A 15,341-nucleotide genomic window follows, 5' to 3' on the forward strand; every position below is an offset into this window, starting at 1 on the left:
TGGTTTTCCAGAACGCTTAGTTAATGAATTATAATGGATACTTGCTACTTTTTTTTTTTTTTTTTTTTAAGATTTATTTATCAGAGAGAGAGCAAGTGAACAGTCAGGAGGAGCAGAGGGAAAGAATCTCAAGCAGACTCCCTGCTGAGTGCAGAGCTGCAACTATGGCTTTCTCATGACCCTGAGATCATGATCTGAGCCTAAGTCACAAGTCAGATGCTTAACAAAATGAGCCACCCAGGAGCCCTAATACTTGATACTTTTTCTTAAAGATATAGGATTTGACACTTTTTGAAGGAGAATTTCCTCTAAAATACATTTTGCATATTACTGCTTTCATAAGCTGAATATTCTAAGTATAGTTTAGCATCCCTTTTTGGTGACTATTGATTAGAAAATGGTGAATAATGTTTTGAGCATTCTATTTGATATTCTGTAATTTACATGTAGATGAAGTAAAATCTAGAGCTAAATGGCTTCTGATCTGAGCAATATCTTTAAAACATGATTTCTTTAGAGTCCTGGGATATTAACTGTATCTTAATTATTTGCTTCCTTATTATATATGGCATGAGAAGCTGATATGGTAAAACCACCTGGGCAGTAGAATATGCCTCTATGTCTACTTAAGTGCAAAGACTGAAACTTTTGTTTTTAACTTTTTTTTTTTTTAAGATTTTATTTGTTTTATTTGAGAGAGAGAGAGCAATCAGGGAGAGGGGCAGAGGGACAAGCAGACTTCCCATTCAGCAGGGAGCCCCAGGTGGGACTCATTCCCAGGACCCTGAGATCATGACCTGAGCCAAAGTAGGATGCTCAACCTACTGAGCCACCCAGGTGCCCCTGAAACAGATTTTCCCAAGTGATTATCTCAATCTCAAGAAAAATTATTATCTTTTTTATAGCTGTCACTACCTTTGACTTCTAAGTCAAAAATGACTTTTAAACACTATTTGCCAACAACCGTCAAAGATCTAGTCCTATCACTTTCCCTGAAAATCTCCCCCAAAATGATACTAACACAGTGCTTTCTTAGTCTAGAATTCAGGCTGGGATCCAACTTACTTCTCCCTCCTTATTTCTTCTACTCTTCATTCACCTTGCAACTCATGTGAACTACTCATTGTTTAAGCTTTGAACTTCTCATTTAGTACCTTTGATCATGCTTTATCCTTTGCCAGGAAAGGTCGCTTCTCTGCCTCTTGTCCTCTCTGACACTCATTCTTCAAGACCCAGCTCAGATCTCAATTTCTGCCATGTAACCATATCTTACCTGATCAGTTCTAAGTAGTGTCTCCCTTCTCTAAAATTATATGGTGATTATCCATATTTTCACCCCATGTAAGACATAATATCTTAAGAGTTGAGTTCATCCTACACATCCTTCCCAAGGCCCCACATGTTGACTAGAAAGTGATAACAGAGTCTGCTGTTCCCTCCTCAGCTGTCACTTCTAATTCTTGTGCCCATAACATCTGACCATTCTCTTGCCAATTCTTTATTGTTCTTTTATCTCCTTGTACCGTTTCTCAGCTTCTCATGAAGTTATTGGCTTCCTACAGTTAACAGCAGACTAATAGAGCCAGAGCTTTCTGTCCTTTCCATGCAGCACACTGAAACAACACAGGCTGTGGGTATAATGTGTACGTCATAAACTATATTTTTTTGCTACTGGTATTCAGAAGTCAGTTCCTAATTAGTTTTACTTACTCTTTAAGTCCTTTCTCTCTTTTCAAAAAGGAATTTAAAATAATAGGTGCTTTTAGATGCAGAGATATTGTGGGGTATCATTAAAACTTCTAAAATGCTAATATTTAGGGACGCCTGGGTGGCTCAGTGGTTGAGTGTCTGCCTTTGGCTCAGGGTGCGATCCCAGGTCTGGGGATCAAGTCCCGCATTGGGCTCCCTGCAGAGAGCCTGCTTTTCCCTCTGCCTATGTCTCTGCCTCTCTCTCTCTGTCTCTCATGAATAAATAAATAAAATCTTTAAAATGCTAGTGTTCAAATAGTGTTTTACATAAATACATATGATTTGATAGTATGTTTCCATTTTCAGAGAAAAAAATTTATGACTTAAATTTTTTTAAATCATCAATAAAAATGTATGTTCTAATGAAAAAAAAAATAATTGTACCATCTACCATCTATAGCAGGTGTCTAAACCTAGCATCCTTGGATTCATAGGCAGTATAAGAATGAACTTCAAGAAGTCCATGTCCATGAACTTATAAGCAAAGTGTTATGTTTGTTATGTTTTTTTTTCCTTAGCTTTAATCAGATTTTCACAAGGCTCTGTGATTCACAAAAAGGCGGAGAGACCTAATAGTTGATGGAATCAGAATCAAAATTCTAAGAACATTTTTATACACTTCTGTTAATGAAAGTAATATGTTTTTCAATAAAGAATGCTCACGTGCATCAATTAAATTAAAACAGGCACTTTGTCGCTGTAAGATTGAGGGTTCATATTTCTAACAGATCTTTTTTCCTAGACAATATCTGAAACACAGGGAGAAAGAAAAACATGAGGTGATTAAGAACTTGAAGAATATCAGCAGTGGCAACTTGTGTCCCATTTTAAAGCGCACCATCCCTTTTGGTGTTGCTTATCACCATAGTGGTTTAACGAGTGATGAAAGGAAACTCTTGGAGGAGGCCTATTCCACAGGAGTTCTGTGCCTTTTTACCTGCACATCCACTCTAGCAGCAGGTGTTAATCTGCCAGCTCGAAGGTAAGATATAAGTAGCTATTAGCTAGGCTCAGAACTTTTTAAAATTCTTAGCTTGCCAAGAGTTTTGTTGTTCTATTTTTTCTCAGTAGTGGTTGAGAATTTATCAGATATTTTTTCATCATTTGCTGAGTTGATTGGTTTATTTCCTTTATCTTACTTATTTATTCATTTGAGAGTAGGGAGAGGGGCAGAGGGAGAAGGAGAATCTCAAACATACTCCATGCTCACCACGGAGCTCAGTGCAGGGCTTGATCTCATGACCCTGAGATCACAACCCGAGCTGAAATCAAGAGTTGGCTGCCTGACCAACTGTGCCACCCAAGTGCCCTTGGTTTGTTTCCTTTAATATTTTAATGAAAAATAACTTTAGTAGATTTCCTGATATTAGAATTCCTTCTTTGGTGCTCTCCCTATCTGGTTTTGACAGTAGGGTTTATTTTTCTAATTGTAAACAGTTGGCAAGCTTTCTACCATTTTTTATGATCTGAAAGAGTTTATTTAACATAGAGATTTCCTTGAAACCTTAAAGAAGTCATCCATAAAGACTTCTGAGTCTAGTATCTTTTTTCAGAGTAGATCTTTGATTATCTTTTCAGTTATTACCAAAGCTATGGACCTGTATAGCTATGGGCCTTTGATTTCTGCTCTTTATAATTTTTATTTTAAAAATTTACTTTAAAATTTGTGATTTTTTTTTCCAAATGTGTGGGTGATTTTTAGAAATCATCCATGTTAAAAAACATATGTATCTTCTGCTGGATGTGCAGTTTTATACATCTCCAGGAGATCACATTTTTTAATTATGTTGTTAGCTCCCTCAGTTTTCTTACTGTTTGTGGTTCTGTGATCTGTCAATTTCAGAGAGTTATGTTAGTCTCGCATTATTACTATGGAGTTGTCTTTCTCCTTTTTGCATTTCTAGAGGTTTTTGCTTTGTATTTCAAAACTGTTAAGGTATATAAAGGTTCATTTCAAATATCTTACTGCTGAATCATATTTTTTATCAATATAATAGATCCTTGTTTTTTTTTTCACTGATTCATTTCACTTTGAACACTAGGATTACATTTTCTTGGCCAAGTATATCTTTTTCCATTCTTTTATTTTTGATCTCTGTCACAGATTAAATTTTCCATTTTTCAGACAATTGGAGGATAAAAAAGGAAGTTATATATCTTATTTTTCTTATCCCAGATGTTACTCTTAAAATTGTAACAGTTGTAATCAAACATGCTTTTCTGCCATTTTAGAATTAATCGATGACTGTATCCCCTCCTGAACATAACAACAGTCTTAACATTTGGGTATTCTCCTATACTGCCACTGTATGTTGCAACTACCTAGAATTTTACTGCCAGGTTTTTAATTTTCTTTCATCTTATAGTACGTAATTATTTAAAACTTCCTGTCAATTATGCTTTTTGTTTACCACTGCCTCTTGTATCCCATGGCTTCCTTCCCTGATTTATTTTTTATTTTGCCATCCTTGAATAATTATTTTTTTTTTTAAGATTTCATTTATTTATTTGAGAGAGAGAGGGAGAAGGAAAGGGAGAGAGCATGAACAGGAGGAGTGGCAGAGGAGAGAGAGAGAGGGACAAGCAGGCTCTATGCTCAGAAGTCAGACACTTAACTGACTGAGCCACCCAGGCGACACCCAATTGGAACTTTTTAAAGTTCTTTCTGTTCCCTATTTCTGTCAGACATTTATTCTGTATATTCTTTGCTTTTCTTTTATGCCCTTAGTTTTCTCCAAGTGTTTAATCCAAGTTATAATCTTGGCTGTCCTTGAGATTTGTAAAGGAGTAGGTTGATTAGCAGATAAATGACATAGGTTTCCTCTCACTTTTAAACAGGAAATCTGGCTATAGACTTCTATATACATGAACAGGGAAATGGCCTTATTTGTAGGTCAAAAACAGATGAAACCTGCAATTTTATGTAATTGACAGTAATATAAATAAATTAGTAAGTTGGTGATGCATGGTCAGATTTTTCGTTTATGGGGTATCAGAATCAGTCTTTGGAGACTGTTGTTCTAGTAACAATTAAGCTCCGTAGCTAGGCCAACGCATTCAAACCATGGCCCTGGTAATTATTAGTTCTGTGGGTTGAGGTAAGCCTCTTAGTTTGCCTCTTAGTTTTATTATATTACTTAATAAAGTAATTATCAAATTTAGTTTGCTTCAGTTAGCCTCTTTGTAAAATAAATAAATAAGTAAATAAAATAAGGTAAAATAATAAAGAACATTATTACCAAGAATTTTGTAAGAATTACTGATAATGTACATAAATAATCTAGGACGTTGTTGGTTCTTGTTAAATAGCAGTTACTTATTATTTTGAGTTAACTGTCATTAAATTTAATATCACATATAATGAAATTAAATTTTTAAAATAGATATTATCATAAATGGATTAGTACTTTTAATTAATATTATCAATTCCATAGAGTTATTCTAAGAGCTCCCTATGTTGCTAAGGAATTTTTAAAGAGGAATCAATATAAACAGATGATTGGCAGAGCTGGCCGTGCTGGAATAGATTCTATTGGGGAGAGTATCCTTATACTGCAAGAAAAAGACAAGCAACAGGTAATAATCTGATTGTTGTTGGCTTTTTGTTTTGTCTTTTTTTGTTCTTTGGGCTAGCCCTTTTATGATATCATCTTTTAAAAATTAATTACTAATATTGTTTTCTTTTTAAAGATTTTATTTATTCTTTATGAGATACACAGAGAGAGGGGGGCAGAGACATAGGCAGAGGGAGAAGCAGGCTCCATGCAGGGAGCCCAACGTGGGACTTGATCCCAGGACTGCAGGATCACGCCCTGAGCCAAAGGCAGATGCTTAACTGCTGAGCCACCCAGGCATCCCACTAATATTTCTTTAAATAATGATTCTTTCTCCTCTGTGATTAAGAATTAGAAAGAGTACAACAAAAAGTATATTTATCTTTCTCCCATTTTCATGAGAACACCTGCTAAATTCTTATTTGTTTGTCTTTATGTCCTTAACACCACCTGCTTCTATAAGATCTATACAAAATATAAAATTTTATATGGAACACTTTATTTTTTTATAATAACACAAAACATTGCTTTAACTTTTATAGGTATTGGAGTTAATAAGCAGACCGTTGGAAAACTGTTATAGCCATCTTGTTCAAGAATTCACCAAGGGAATCCAAACTTTGTTTCTCTCTTTGATTGGTTTGAAGGTATTTTTCATTATTTCTAAATCTTATTACCATTACCCAAGAAAATAGAGATTTGAAAGTTATGAGAACTGTAAGTATGAAAACAAATGTTAGCTTCTAATCTGATGTGGAAAAGAGCAGTCTAACAGAACTCTGAACCTAGATTCATACATACCTTTTTAAATGCTTTGAGTTGTGTGAAATATGAAAAATCAACAAATCATAACTAGGCATCACTACAAGTGAGAGACTTTTTGGATACTCTAGAGGATATAAGAAACTATAAGGACATAGGTCCTGATATGGGATAATCCATCATCCCTGCCCTTGTTAAGAATAAGGTTCACCTGTAGCCCTATGATCATTCTAAGATATTATAAACATTTGTGAAATCAGTATAGCCTTTATCAGGCAGAAAATTAAAAAAAAAAAAAGAACAGTAGGAAAACTTCTTTTTCTTAGAATTTAGCTCTCTTTTAGGATTACTCTTGAATTAAACTTCTTTGTTACTTTTTTTTTTTTAAGATTTATTTACTTATTTTAGAGAGAGAGTTTGCGTGAAGTTGGGGAGGGGCAGAGGGAGAGAGAATCTCAAGCAGACTCCCCACTGAGCAGGGAGGCCAAGGTAGAACTCTACATAGGGCTTGATCCCATGATTTTGAGATCATGACCTGAGCAGAAATCAATAGTCAGACACTTAACCAATGAGCCACTCAGGTGTTTCAATGGTTATTCTTAAATTAAGTAAATTTTAATAGTGTGTCCAAGGTCATCTGGCCATAAAGTGGCAAAGACAGGGTTTGAATTTGTTGTTCCACTACAAAACCAACCTATCATGCAGTCTGGGATGCGTGCATGGCTCAGCGGTTGAGCATCTGCCTTCAGCTCAGGGCATGATCCTCGGTCCAGGGATCGAGTCCCACATTGGGCTCCCTGCAAGGAGCCTGCTTCTCCGTCTGCCTGCGTCTCTGCATCTCTCTCTGTGTCTCTCATGAATAAATAAATAAAATCTTTAAAAAAAAAAAAAAAACCTATCATGCAGTCTACCTTCGTTAACCTGAATAGTTTAGGTGAAAATACAAAAAGTAATTATCAAATAAAAAATACCATAAGTTTTAATTACCTTGTAGATAAATAATGTTATAATATTCCCTGGCAGTTCAGAATAGTGAAAGGCTATAAGGAAGAAAAGGAATCAGTGCTGGGTAGTAAAGGAGATAGACATCTTAGATAAGCAGAGAGAAGGAATAAGCCATTCAAGGTACTTAATATAGAATTAATAAGAGACAGTTTAAGATGGTGTGAGATGAGTCAACAGACTAGATTCTATAGATCTAGAGGAGAGCTGCAGATCCTGAAGAGTTGAAAGTTGGGTGGAAAAAATTAAGTCAGACTGTGTGCTATAAATTGGGAAAAATGGGAGAGTATGCTTAAATGGTAGACTACAGAGTTGTAACACTGTCATTCATCAGAGGGAATTCTTTTTTTTTTTTTTTCTTTATTTATGAGTGATAGTCACACACAGAGAGAGAGAGAGAGACAGAGACACAGGCAGAGGGAGAAGCAGGCTCCATGCACCGGGAGCCCGACGTGGGATTCGATCCCGGGTCTCCAGGATCGCGCCCTGGGCCAAAGGCAGGCGCCAAACCGCTGCGCCACCCAGGGATCCCCATCAGAGGGAATTCTAAAGTGTACTTCAGAATTCAGTTCAGAAGCAATTGTAGTAATCCATATATAATGTAATAAAGACCTGTAGTAGGAGGGTTGCCAAGGAGTTAGTAAAGGAGGAAGAGATCATGAAGATCATCAAATTATATATTAAATTATATATATTAAGATATATATTAGATAAGTTATATATAATATATATTAGATATTAGATAAGTTATATATTATATAACAGACTCAGAGAATTGATGAGTAATCTAAGATCATTCAGTGAATTATGGTTTTGATGGGACTATAATGTAAGTTCTGCCTTGCTGGATTGTACTCTTTCCAGTGTACCATCATATGTGTGGAATATTCCTCAAGTGCACGTGAAATATTTCACCAACATAGATCATATTCTGAGACCTTAAACAAGTCTCAATACATTTAAAAGGATTGAAATAATCGAATATAGTAAAGTGTCTAATAGAAATAATTATTGTATACCAACAATAATAGAGGGATATCAGGGAATTACCTAAATATTTGGAAATTAAATAGCATACTCTGACTGTGGTCAAAGTAGAAATCACAAGGGATATTAGAAAATATTTTGAATGGAATGAAAATGAAAATAGATATATCAGAATTAGTGGCATGAAGCCAAAGAAGTGCTTAAAAGGACGTTTATGGCTTTAAGTGCTTATTAGAATAAAAGAAAGATCCAAATTCAATAGTCTAAGTTTTACTTTAGGAATGAGGGGAGGGGCAAAGTAGAAAGAAGGAAATAATACAAAAAACAAAAACAAAACAAAACAAAAAAACCCAGAAATGAAATAAAAAGTAGACAAGAGAAAAAAATAATGAAACTATAAGCTAGTTCATTGAAAAGATCAGTAAGATTATTGACTGATTTGATCAGAGGGAAAAGAGAGAATACATAAATTACCAATATCAGGAATGAAAGGAGGGTCATCACTAAAGATCCTAGAGATATTAAAGGGATAGTAAAGAATAATCCTTGAGTAACTGTATCCTTGAATACTGAAAATTGAATTCAACCACTTAGATGAAATGGGAAAAATTCTTGGAAGACAATTTCCAAAACTGACTGAAAAAGAAGTAGAAAGTCTAGTCCTATATCTATTAAAGAAATTGAATTTTTAACTTAAAACCTCCCACAATGAAGAGTCCAGGCCCAACTGACTTCATGGTAAACTCTACCAAACATTTAAGGAGGGAAAACACATTCTTCCAGAAAGTAGAGGAAGAGGGAACACTGCTCATCTCATCTTATGAGACCAGCAGACAAAGACATTACAAGAGGAGAAAAGTAAAGGCCAATATCTGTGGTAAAAATAGTTATAAAAATCCTTATCAAAGTATTAGTAATCCAGCAAAACAGAGTTTATTCCAGTAATGCAAATTCAAAAGTCAATGTAACTATTCATTTGACATTCAGAATTCAATGTTACTATCCATTTGACAGAATTCAGCACCCATTTATGATAAAAACTCAGCAAACTAGGAGTAGAAGAGATTATATTCAACCTGCTAAAGGGTGTTTATTTACAAAAAAAAAAATTACAAGTAACATCACACTTAATGGTGAAAGACTACATGTTTTTCCATCTAAGATCAGGAAAAGAAAAGAGGTCTGTTCTTACCTACTTTTCAGCATACATCAGAAATCCTAGCCAGTACAAGACAGGAAGAAAAACGAGGGCATATAGATTAGAAAGGAAGAAGTAAAACTGTCTTATTTGCTGATATTAGGTTCAAGAAAAATCCAAAGGAAAAAAACGTACAAGAAAACTAGAGTGTAATCAGCATGTCTAGGATACAGGGTCAATGTACAAAACTCAATTGTATCTACAAATAATACACTCACTACAAATAATTAGAAAAAACAACTTTCACAAGAGCATCAAAAGACATTCAGTATTTAGGGATAAATTTAATATATGTCAGATCTATACACTGAAAATTGTAAAACTGCTAAGAGAAATTAAAGGAGACCTAAATAAATGGAGAGAGATACCATGGTCAAGAATTAGAACAGTCAGGACACCTGGGTAGCTCAGCGGTTAAGCATCTGCTTTTGACAGATGATCTCGGAGTCTTGGCATCGAGTCCCACATTGGGCTCCTTGCAGGGAGCCCGATTCTCCCTCTGCCTATGTCTCTGCCTCTCTCTGTGTGTCTCTCATGAATAAATAAATAAAATCTTAAAAAAAAAAAGAATTAGAACAGTTTTGATCTGTTGATACTTCCTAAATTGGTATATAAATTTAGTGCAATTCCAGTAAATAGACTTGTTTAGTGGAAATTGAAGGCTAATAGAATTTATTTTGGAAACACAAAGTAGAATAGCCAAAATTAATTTTGTGAAAAAATAACAAAGAGTGTTCGCACTACTTCGAGACTTACTATAAAGCTTCAGTAATCAAGGCAGTGTGATATTGGTGCAAGGTTCATATAGACCAATAGATCAATAAGTCCAGAATTAGGCCCACACATACATGATCAATTTTTTTAAAAAAATAGTTTCTGCACTCAACATGGGGCTCGAACTCAGTACTCCAAGATCAAGAGTTGCATGCTCTACTGACTGAGCCAGCCAGGCACCCCTATAAATGATCAAAATGATCAATTTTTAACAAAAAGTGTCAAGATATTTAAATGGACAAAGGATAGTTTGTTTGTTTTTTTCAATAAATGGTGCTGGAACAACTAGGTATCTATATAGAACAAAACCAAAAGTTAATCTGTACTCTTACCTCACTCTAATTTTGTCCAGAATAATTAAAAATGGACCATAGACCTAAACTTAAAAGCTAAAAATATAATTTCTAGGACACATAGGAGAAAAATTTTTGTTACCTTGGGTTAAGATTTCTTATGCGGGAAACGAAAAACATAAACCATGAAGGGAAAAATTCAATTAAATAGACTTCATCATAATTTTTACGATTATCTTCAAAAGACATTGCTAAAAAAGTGAGAAGGCCCAGAGGAAATATTCATAATGCATACATCTGACAAGTATGTATATGAGTTAGGACTCAGCAAAAGTAGTGGAATTGGGAGGGAGTTGGAACTTCCCTTAAGATGGAAGTGCTCAGGTAACAGGGAGACTAGGAAAACTGACTTGGCCACAGGGATATGGTTTTCTGGACCTGGCAATACAAGATCTATGGGGCACAAACAGTCGCGTTTAAATTCTGTTTTAACAGTTGAAGTGCCCCAGCAAGAAATCAGGCAGCAGTTGGTTCAGGAGATTAGCAGGTAGGCAGCTGTTGTTCCAAGCTTGCCCATAGGAGGCAGAACTCAAGAAACTGGACCCAGTCAGGAGGAGGCCAGGCCAGCAGGGTTCCTCTTACACCATGAAGTGGGGGTTCACAATAGGGCTCTAGTTGTGGAAGAATGCTGGAATTCTAGACATGGTGGAGAGCAGGAAAACCTTTAGAGCTGGAAATGAAGCAGAAGTCCTCTAGACAGAAACAATCAGGTGGAAGAGAAGTGAGAAGCAAGAAGGGTGAGGTCTGTGAGTTGGGCAGTGAGGTCAGGGCAGGAGGGTACAGATGAGCACCCCTGGAGAGACTAGGCCGGTGTTTGGTGGAGAGAAGGAAACTCTAGGAATTGATGAGAGAACGTAACAGTGGTTGGGCCATAGGATTCAGGGAGCCTCCGGTTATCATCTATTTATCACAGCCACACCTTAGACACCCTGTTAGACACTTTATGTATTTAATCTCTGATCCTTGCATACCTTTGAATTAAGTAATGTGACTCCTCTTTTGTAAAAAGAATCTGAGGCAAAACGAGGCAGGTAATATAGGCTGCTTGCAGCCTGCTCTCTGCACCGGCACACTGGGGCCCGTGCTCCTGCAGTCTTCTGCCTGGGCAGTGTGATCGTCCCCTAACTGGGCTGACTGCCTTGCATCCATTCTGCCATGCTTTCCCACATCCTCTCCAAATAACTCTTCACAGACTGATCTTGTCAAAATGTAAACTCAGAATGTATTACCCCTCTCTCCTTAAAATTTGTCAGTGGTGGTTTCCATTGCCTTTAAGATTAAGCCCAAATTCCTTATCATGGTCTGCCGTGGTAGATTTGGCCTCTGCCTGTCTCCATCCTCATCTCTCACCAGCCTCCTTGCACTCTGCACTCCAGGTATACCGGCCTTTTCGGTTCTCAAGCGCGTGATGTTCCTTCCCACCCCAGTGCTCACTAAGTGTGAGACTGGTGCATCTTCCCCACCCCATCTCCTGTCTCACCCTTACCCACATAACCATCGCTTCCTCAGGGAAGCCTCCCTGTGCCTCTGAGTCCAGTCAGTTTATTGTATCTTTATAGAACCACATTGCTTTAGTAGAACCTATCAGTTTGTAATTATATTCTGGTTAGTGCAGTGATTTGGCTGATTTTACCCCCACAGGAATGTAAAACCTGTACAAGCAGAATCCATATTTATTGTTATTTGTCCCTGAATCCCAGTGCCTACCTAACACAATGCCTGGCATGTGGTTGGTGCTCTGCAAATACTTGAATGAATGAATGAATGAATGAATGAATGAATGAATGAATTGATTGATTTACTTTGGAGTTGGGCATGGGTGAACCTGAAGGTTGGGGCAACAGTGAAGAATCCAGCTTTGAGAAGCTGTGGAGGCCAGAGGCAGAGGCTGGACCAGTGGGTCTAAATCACTGTATCTCCAAGTTTTTCACAAAGGGATAGAAAGATAACATGATGGTAGCTAGAAGGATCAAGTAAAGGATTTTTTTTAATATCCTTAATGTTAACTATAATCAACCAAGTAGAAAACAATTCAGCTAAGTTCATCAGTAATCTACAAACTGAGTATCAGTCTTGAATACCTTAAAACTGCCGTTTTAGCCTCATTATATTAAGAAGGAGTTTTGGGTGCCTGAGTGGCTCAGTCAGTTAAGGATCCTACTCTTGATTTTGGCTCAGGTCATGATCTGAGAGTTGGGAGATCAAGCCCCACATTAGGCTCTATGCTGAGCATGGAACCTGCTTAAGGGTGTGTGTATCTCTCTCTGCCCCTCCTTCACCCACTTGTGCACACTCTCTAAAAAAAAAAATAATAATAATAATAATAATAAAAAGCATCAAACATTTTTTAATTGAGTTTATTAAAAAGAAAATAATAGTAAATGTCTCTGCCTCATCATATTTTTTTAACTCTTATATTGGTTTAGTATCAAATAATTACTTAAGTTTTCCAGTTGAAAAAATATCATCAGAACTGTAAGAATGAGTGATACATTTATTGATTGACTATATTTTAGTAGAACATGATGATTTCATTGAAATTGGCTAATATAAAATTATCGTAATTCAGCATTAACTTTATATCTGAATACCAAATGGAGGGTTGAGTATTACTTAATGATTGCCACTATAAGTTTTAAATAGTGACTAAGAGGGGGAGAGAGAAAGGCAGCAAAAGAACAGGAATGAGAGAGACAAAAGGAGAAGACTGCTATATATTTTTAGGTATATATCGGGAAATATTGCCTGATCCTGTTTCAGTGGAGACTTTCAGTTGTGTTTTGCACGTGTGTGGTGGTTTTTTTTTAATACAATTTTTATTGCTAAAGAAGACTTTCACAGGTGGATGGAAAGGGGTAAAGGAAGGATTTCTGAAGGAGGCTGAGTGAGAATTAGTGATAATTGGTTGGAGAATAAACAAAGCACAGCTTTGGAGACACTGAAAAATTATTTAAAAATGTGAGGAGTTTTAGGTGAAAAATATGTAGATGTTTTCATTAAAAGTATGAATATGATAACTTTTTTAAATTGTTTCTTGTTAATTTTAAAATGCCGCTTATAAAATTATCTTTATATGTGCAAGTATGTTAGTTTTATGCTAATTTATTTCAGTAGCTTTGCGGTATGGAGATTAACATGCATTCAAAACAATGTCTTAAATTAAGGAAAATGTTCCAATGATGTCTTGAATTGTTTCAGATTGCAACGAATCTTGATGACATATATCACTTTATGTGTGGTACATTTTTTGGTGTTCAGCAAAAGATTTTATTGCAAGAAAAAAGTCTGTGGGACATAACCATCGAATCACTTAGATACCTGACAGAAAAAGGACTTCTACAAAAAGACACTATTGATAAGCCCAAAGAAGAGATCCAATATAGTTTTCATATTACAAAACTGGGACGAGCTTCTTTTAAGGGTAAGAGTTTACCTAAGTTTCTGAGGAAATGTGCCGGGAAAAAAAGAAGTTAAATCATTCTCTTCCTTTAAATTGGAACTAATTTCATATTAATAACATTAATCTTATTAATGTTAACAATTAATCTTAACAAGCTATTATACTACTTTCGCTTTTAAAAGTTAAAAAATGGAGGCACCTGGCTGCCTCAGTCAGTAGAGCATGTGACTCTTCGTCTCAGGGTTCTGAGTTCAGGCCACATGTTGGGTGTAGAACTTACTTTTTAAAAAGGGTTTTTTAGTAAATAAATAAAAAGTTGAAAAAGTATTGGGTTTTTTGTTTTTGTTTTTGTTTTTTTAGAGAGGAAGTAGGGAGGAGCAGAGAGGGAGGGGAAGAGAGAGTTTTAAACAGGCTCCACACCCACCATGAGCCTGACTCATGGCTCCATCTTACAACCCTGAGATCATGACCTGAGCCAAAATCAAGAGTTGAACTGGCTGAGCTACTTAGACACCCTGAAAGGTGTTTTGAATTACAAGTAATTTAGGATACTCCAGAAGTATTTAGAGGGAAAAAGATTATCATCCCCCTTCACACACCCCTCTACTAACAATCGTACAAATCTTAATATCCTACCAAGAATAGCAATTTGGTATATGTCTTTTCAGACATGTTCTGTACATTTCATTTCAATGCATAACATATACTTAATATACAAGTTTAAGATTTTTTTAAGCTTTTGTTTTTAAGTAAACAATCATTGGTTTTGTTCCAGAACTTGCTTTTTTCCTTAAAAATTGTTTCTTGACAGGGAATAGTTTTTTTCTTAATGGCTACATCATAATTTACTTAATGAAAAATAATACATGTCTGTCATTTAAAAAATTCCTTAGAACTCAGAATTATGTAATGGAAAATCCCATTCTCCTGTCCCATTTCCACCCTCCAGGGGCAACCACTGTTAACAATTTGATGTGTATTGTTCCACATATGATTATGCATACAGATAAATATGTATATGTATATTATATATGTATGTTTATATGTATATGTGTATAGATTTTATGTATATACATGTATATACATTTATATATGTTATTTTGTAGTTTATTTTTAAGATAAAATCATAGTTGTAAGTATTTTTTGGCAGCTTACTTTTCTCACTTAAAATATTAAGGAGTACTTTAACATGTCAGTCCCTTTAAATTTACCTCATTTTTCTTTTACTACTATAATCATCCATAGTCTAGATACTGTAATTTAATTAACCATTCCCCTATTGATGGACATTTGCACTGTTTTTTTTTTTTATTTTTCTCAACTATAGACAAAACTGCAACGGGCATCTCTGTTTATATCTATTTTTGGGTATGTGTGGAAATGTTTCTCTGGGTTAGATTTCCAAAAACAGCAATTGGGTCAAAAGGAGTAATCTTATTAAATGTTGATGTATCAAACATTTGGAGGTCTGTCAAAATGACCTCCAAAATAGTTGTGATAAATTACATAAGAAGGGATTTTGGTGGAAGGATGAGTGAAATAGGCGAAGGGAATTAAGAGTA

The 15,341-nt window shown here is 35.6% G+C and overlaps 1 protein-coding gene across 10 annotated transcripts in view; it reads left to right on the forward strand.

Annotated features, from left to right (window-relative positions):
- HELQ (helicase, POLQ like) overlaps positions 1-15,341 on the forward strand; it is a 44,389-nt gene that overhangs the window by 13,769 nt on the left and 15,279 nt on the right. For 9 of the 10 annotated variants that reach the window (XR_005382890.1, XM_038582243.1, XM_038582242.1 and 6 more), the window contains 4 exons: positions 2,492-2,731; positions 5,184-5,325; positions 5,846-5,950; positions 13,578-13,800. Coding sequence is in view for 9 of the 10 variants with exons in the window: in XM_038582243.1 (XP_038438171.1) it covers positions 2,492-2,731; positions 5,184-5,325; positions 5,846-5,950; positions 13,578-13,800 (710 nt within the window). In the remaining variant the exon portion in view is untranslated. The remainder of the gene's footprint in view (positions 1-2,491; positions 2,732-5,183; positions 5,326-5,845; positions 5,951-13,577; positions 13,801-15,341) is intronic. The other variant, XM_038582244.1, reaches the window with a different exon arrangement.

Source organism: Canis lupus, chromosome 32 (assembly GCF_011100685.1).
Source record: "Canis lupus familiaris isolate Mischka breed German Shepherd chromosome 32, alternate assembly UU_Cfam_GSD_1.0, whole genome shotgun sequence".
Classification (NCBI taxonomy): domain Eukaryota; kingdom Metazoa; phylum Chordata; class Mammalia; order Carnivora; family Canidae; genus Canis; species Canis lupus.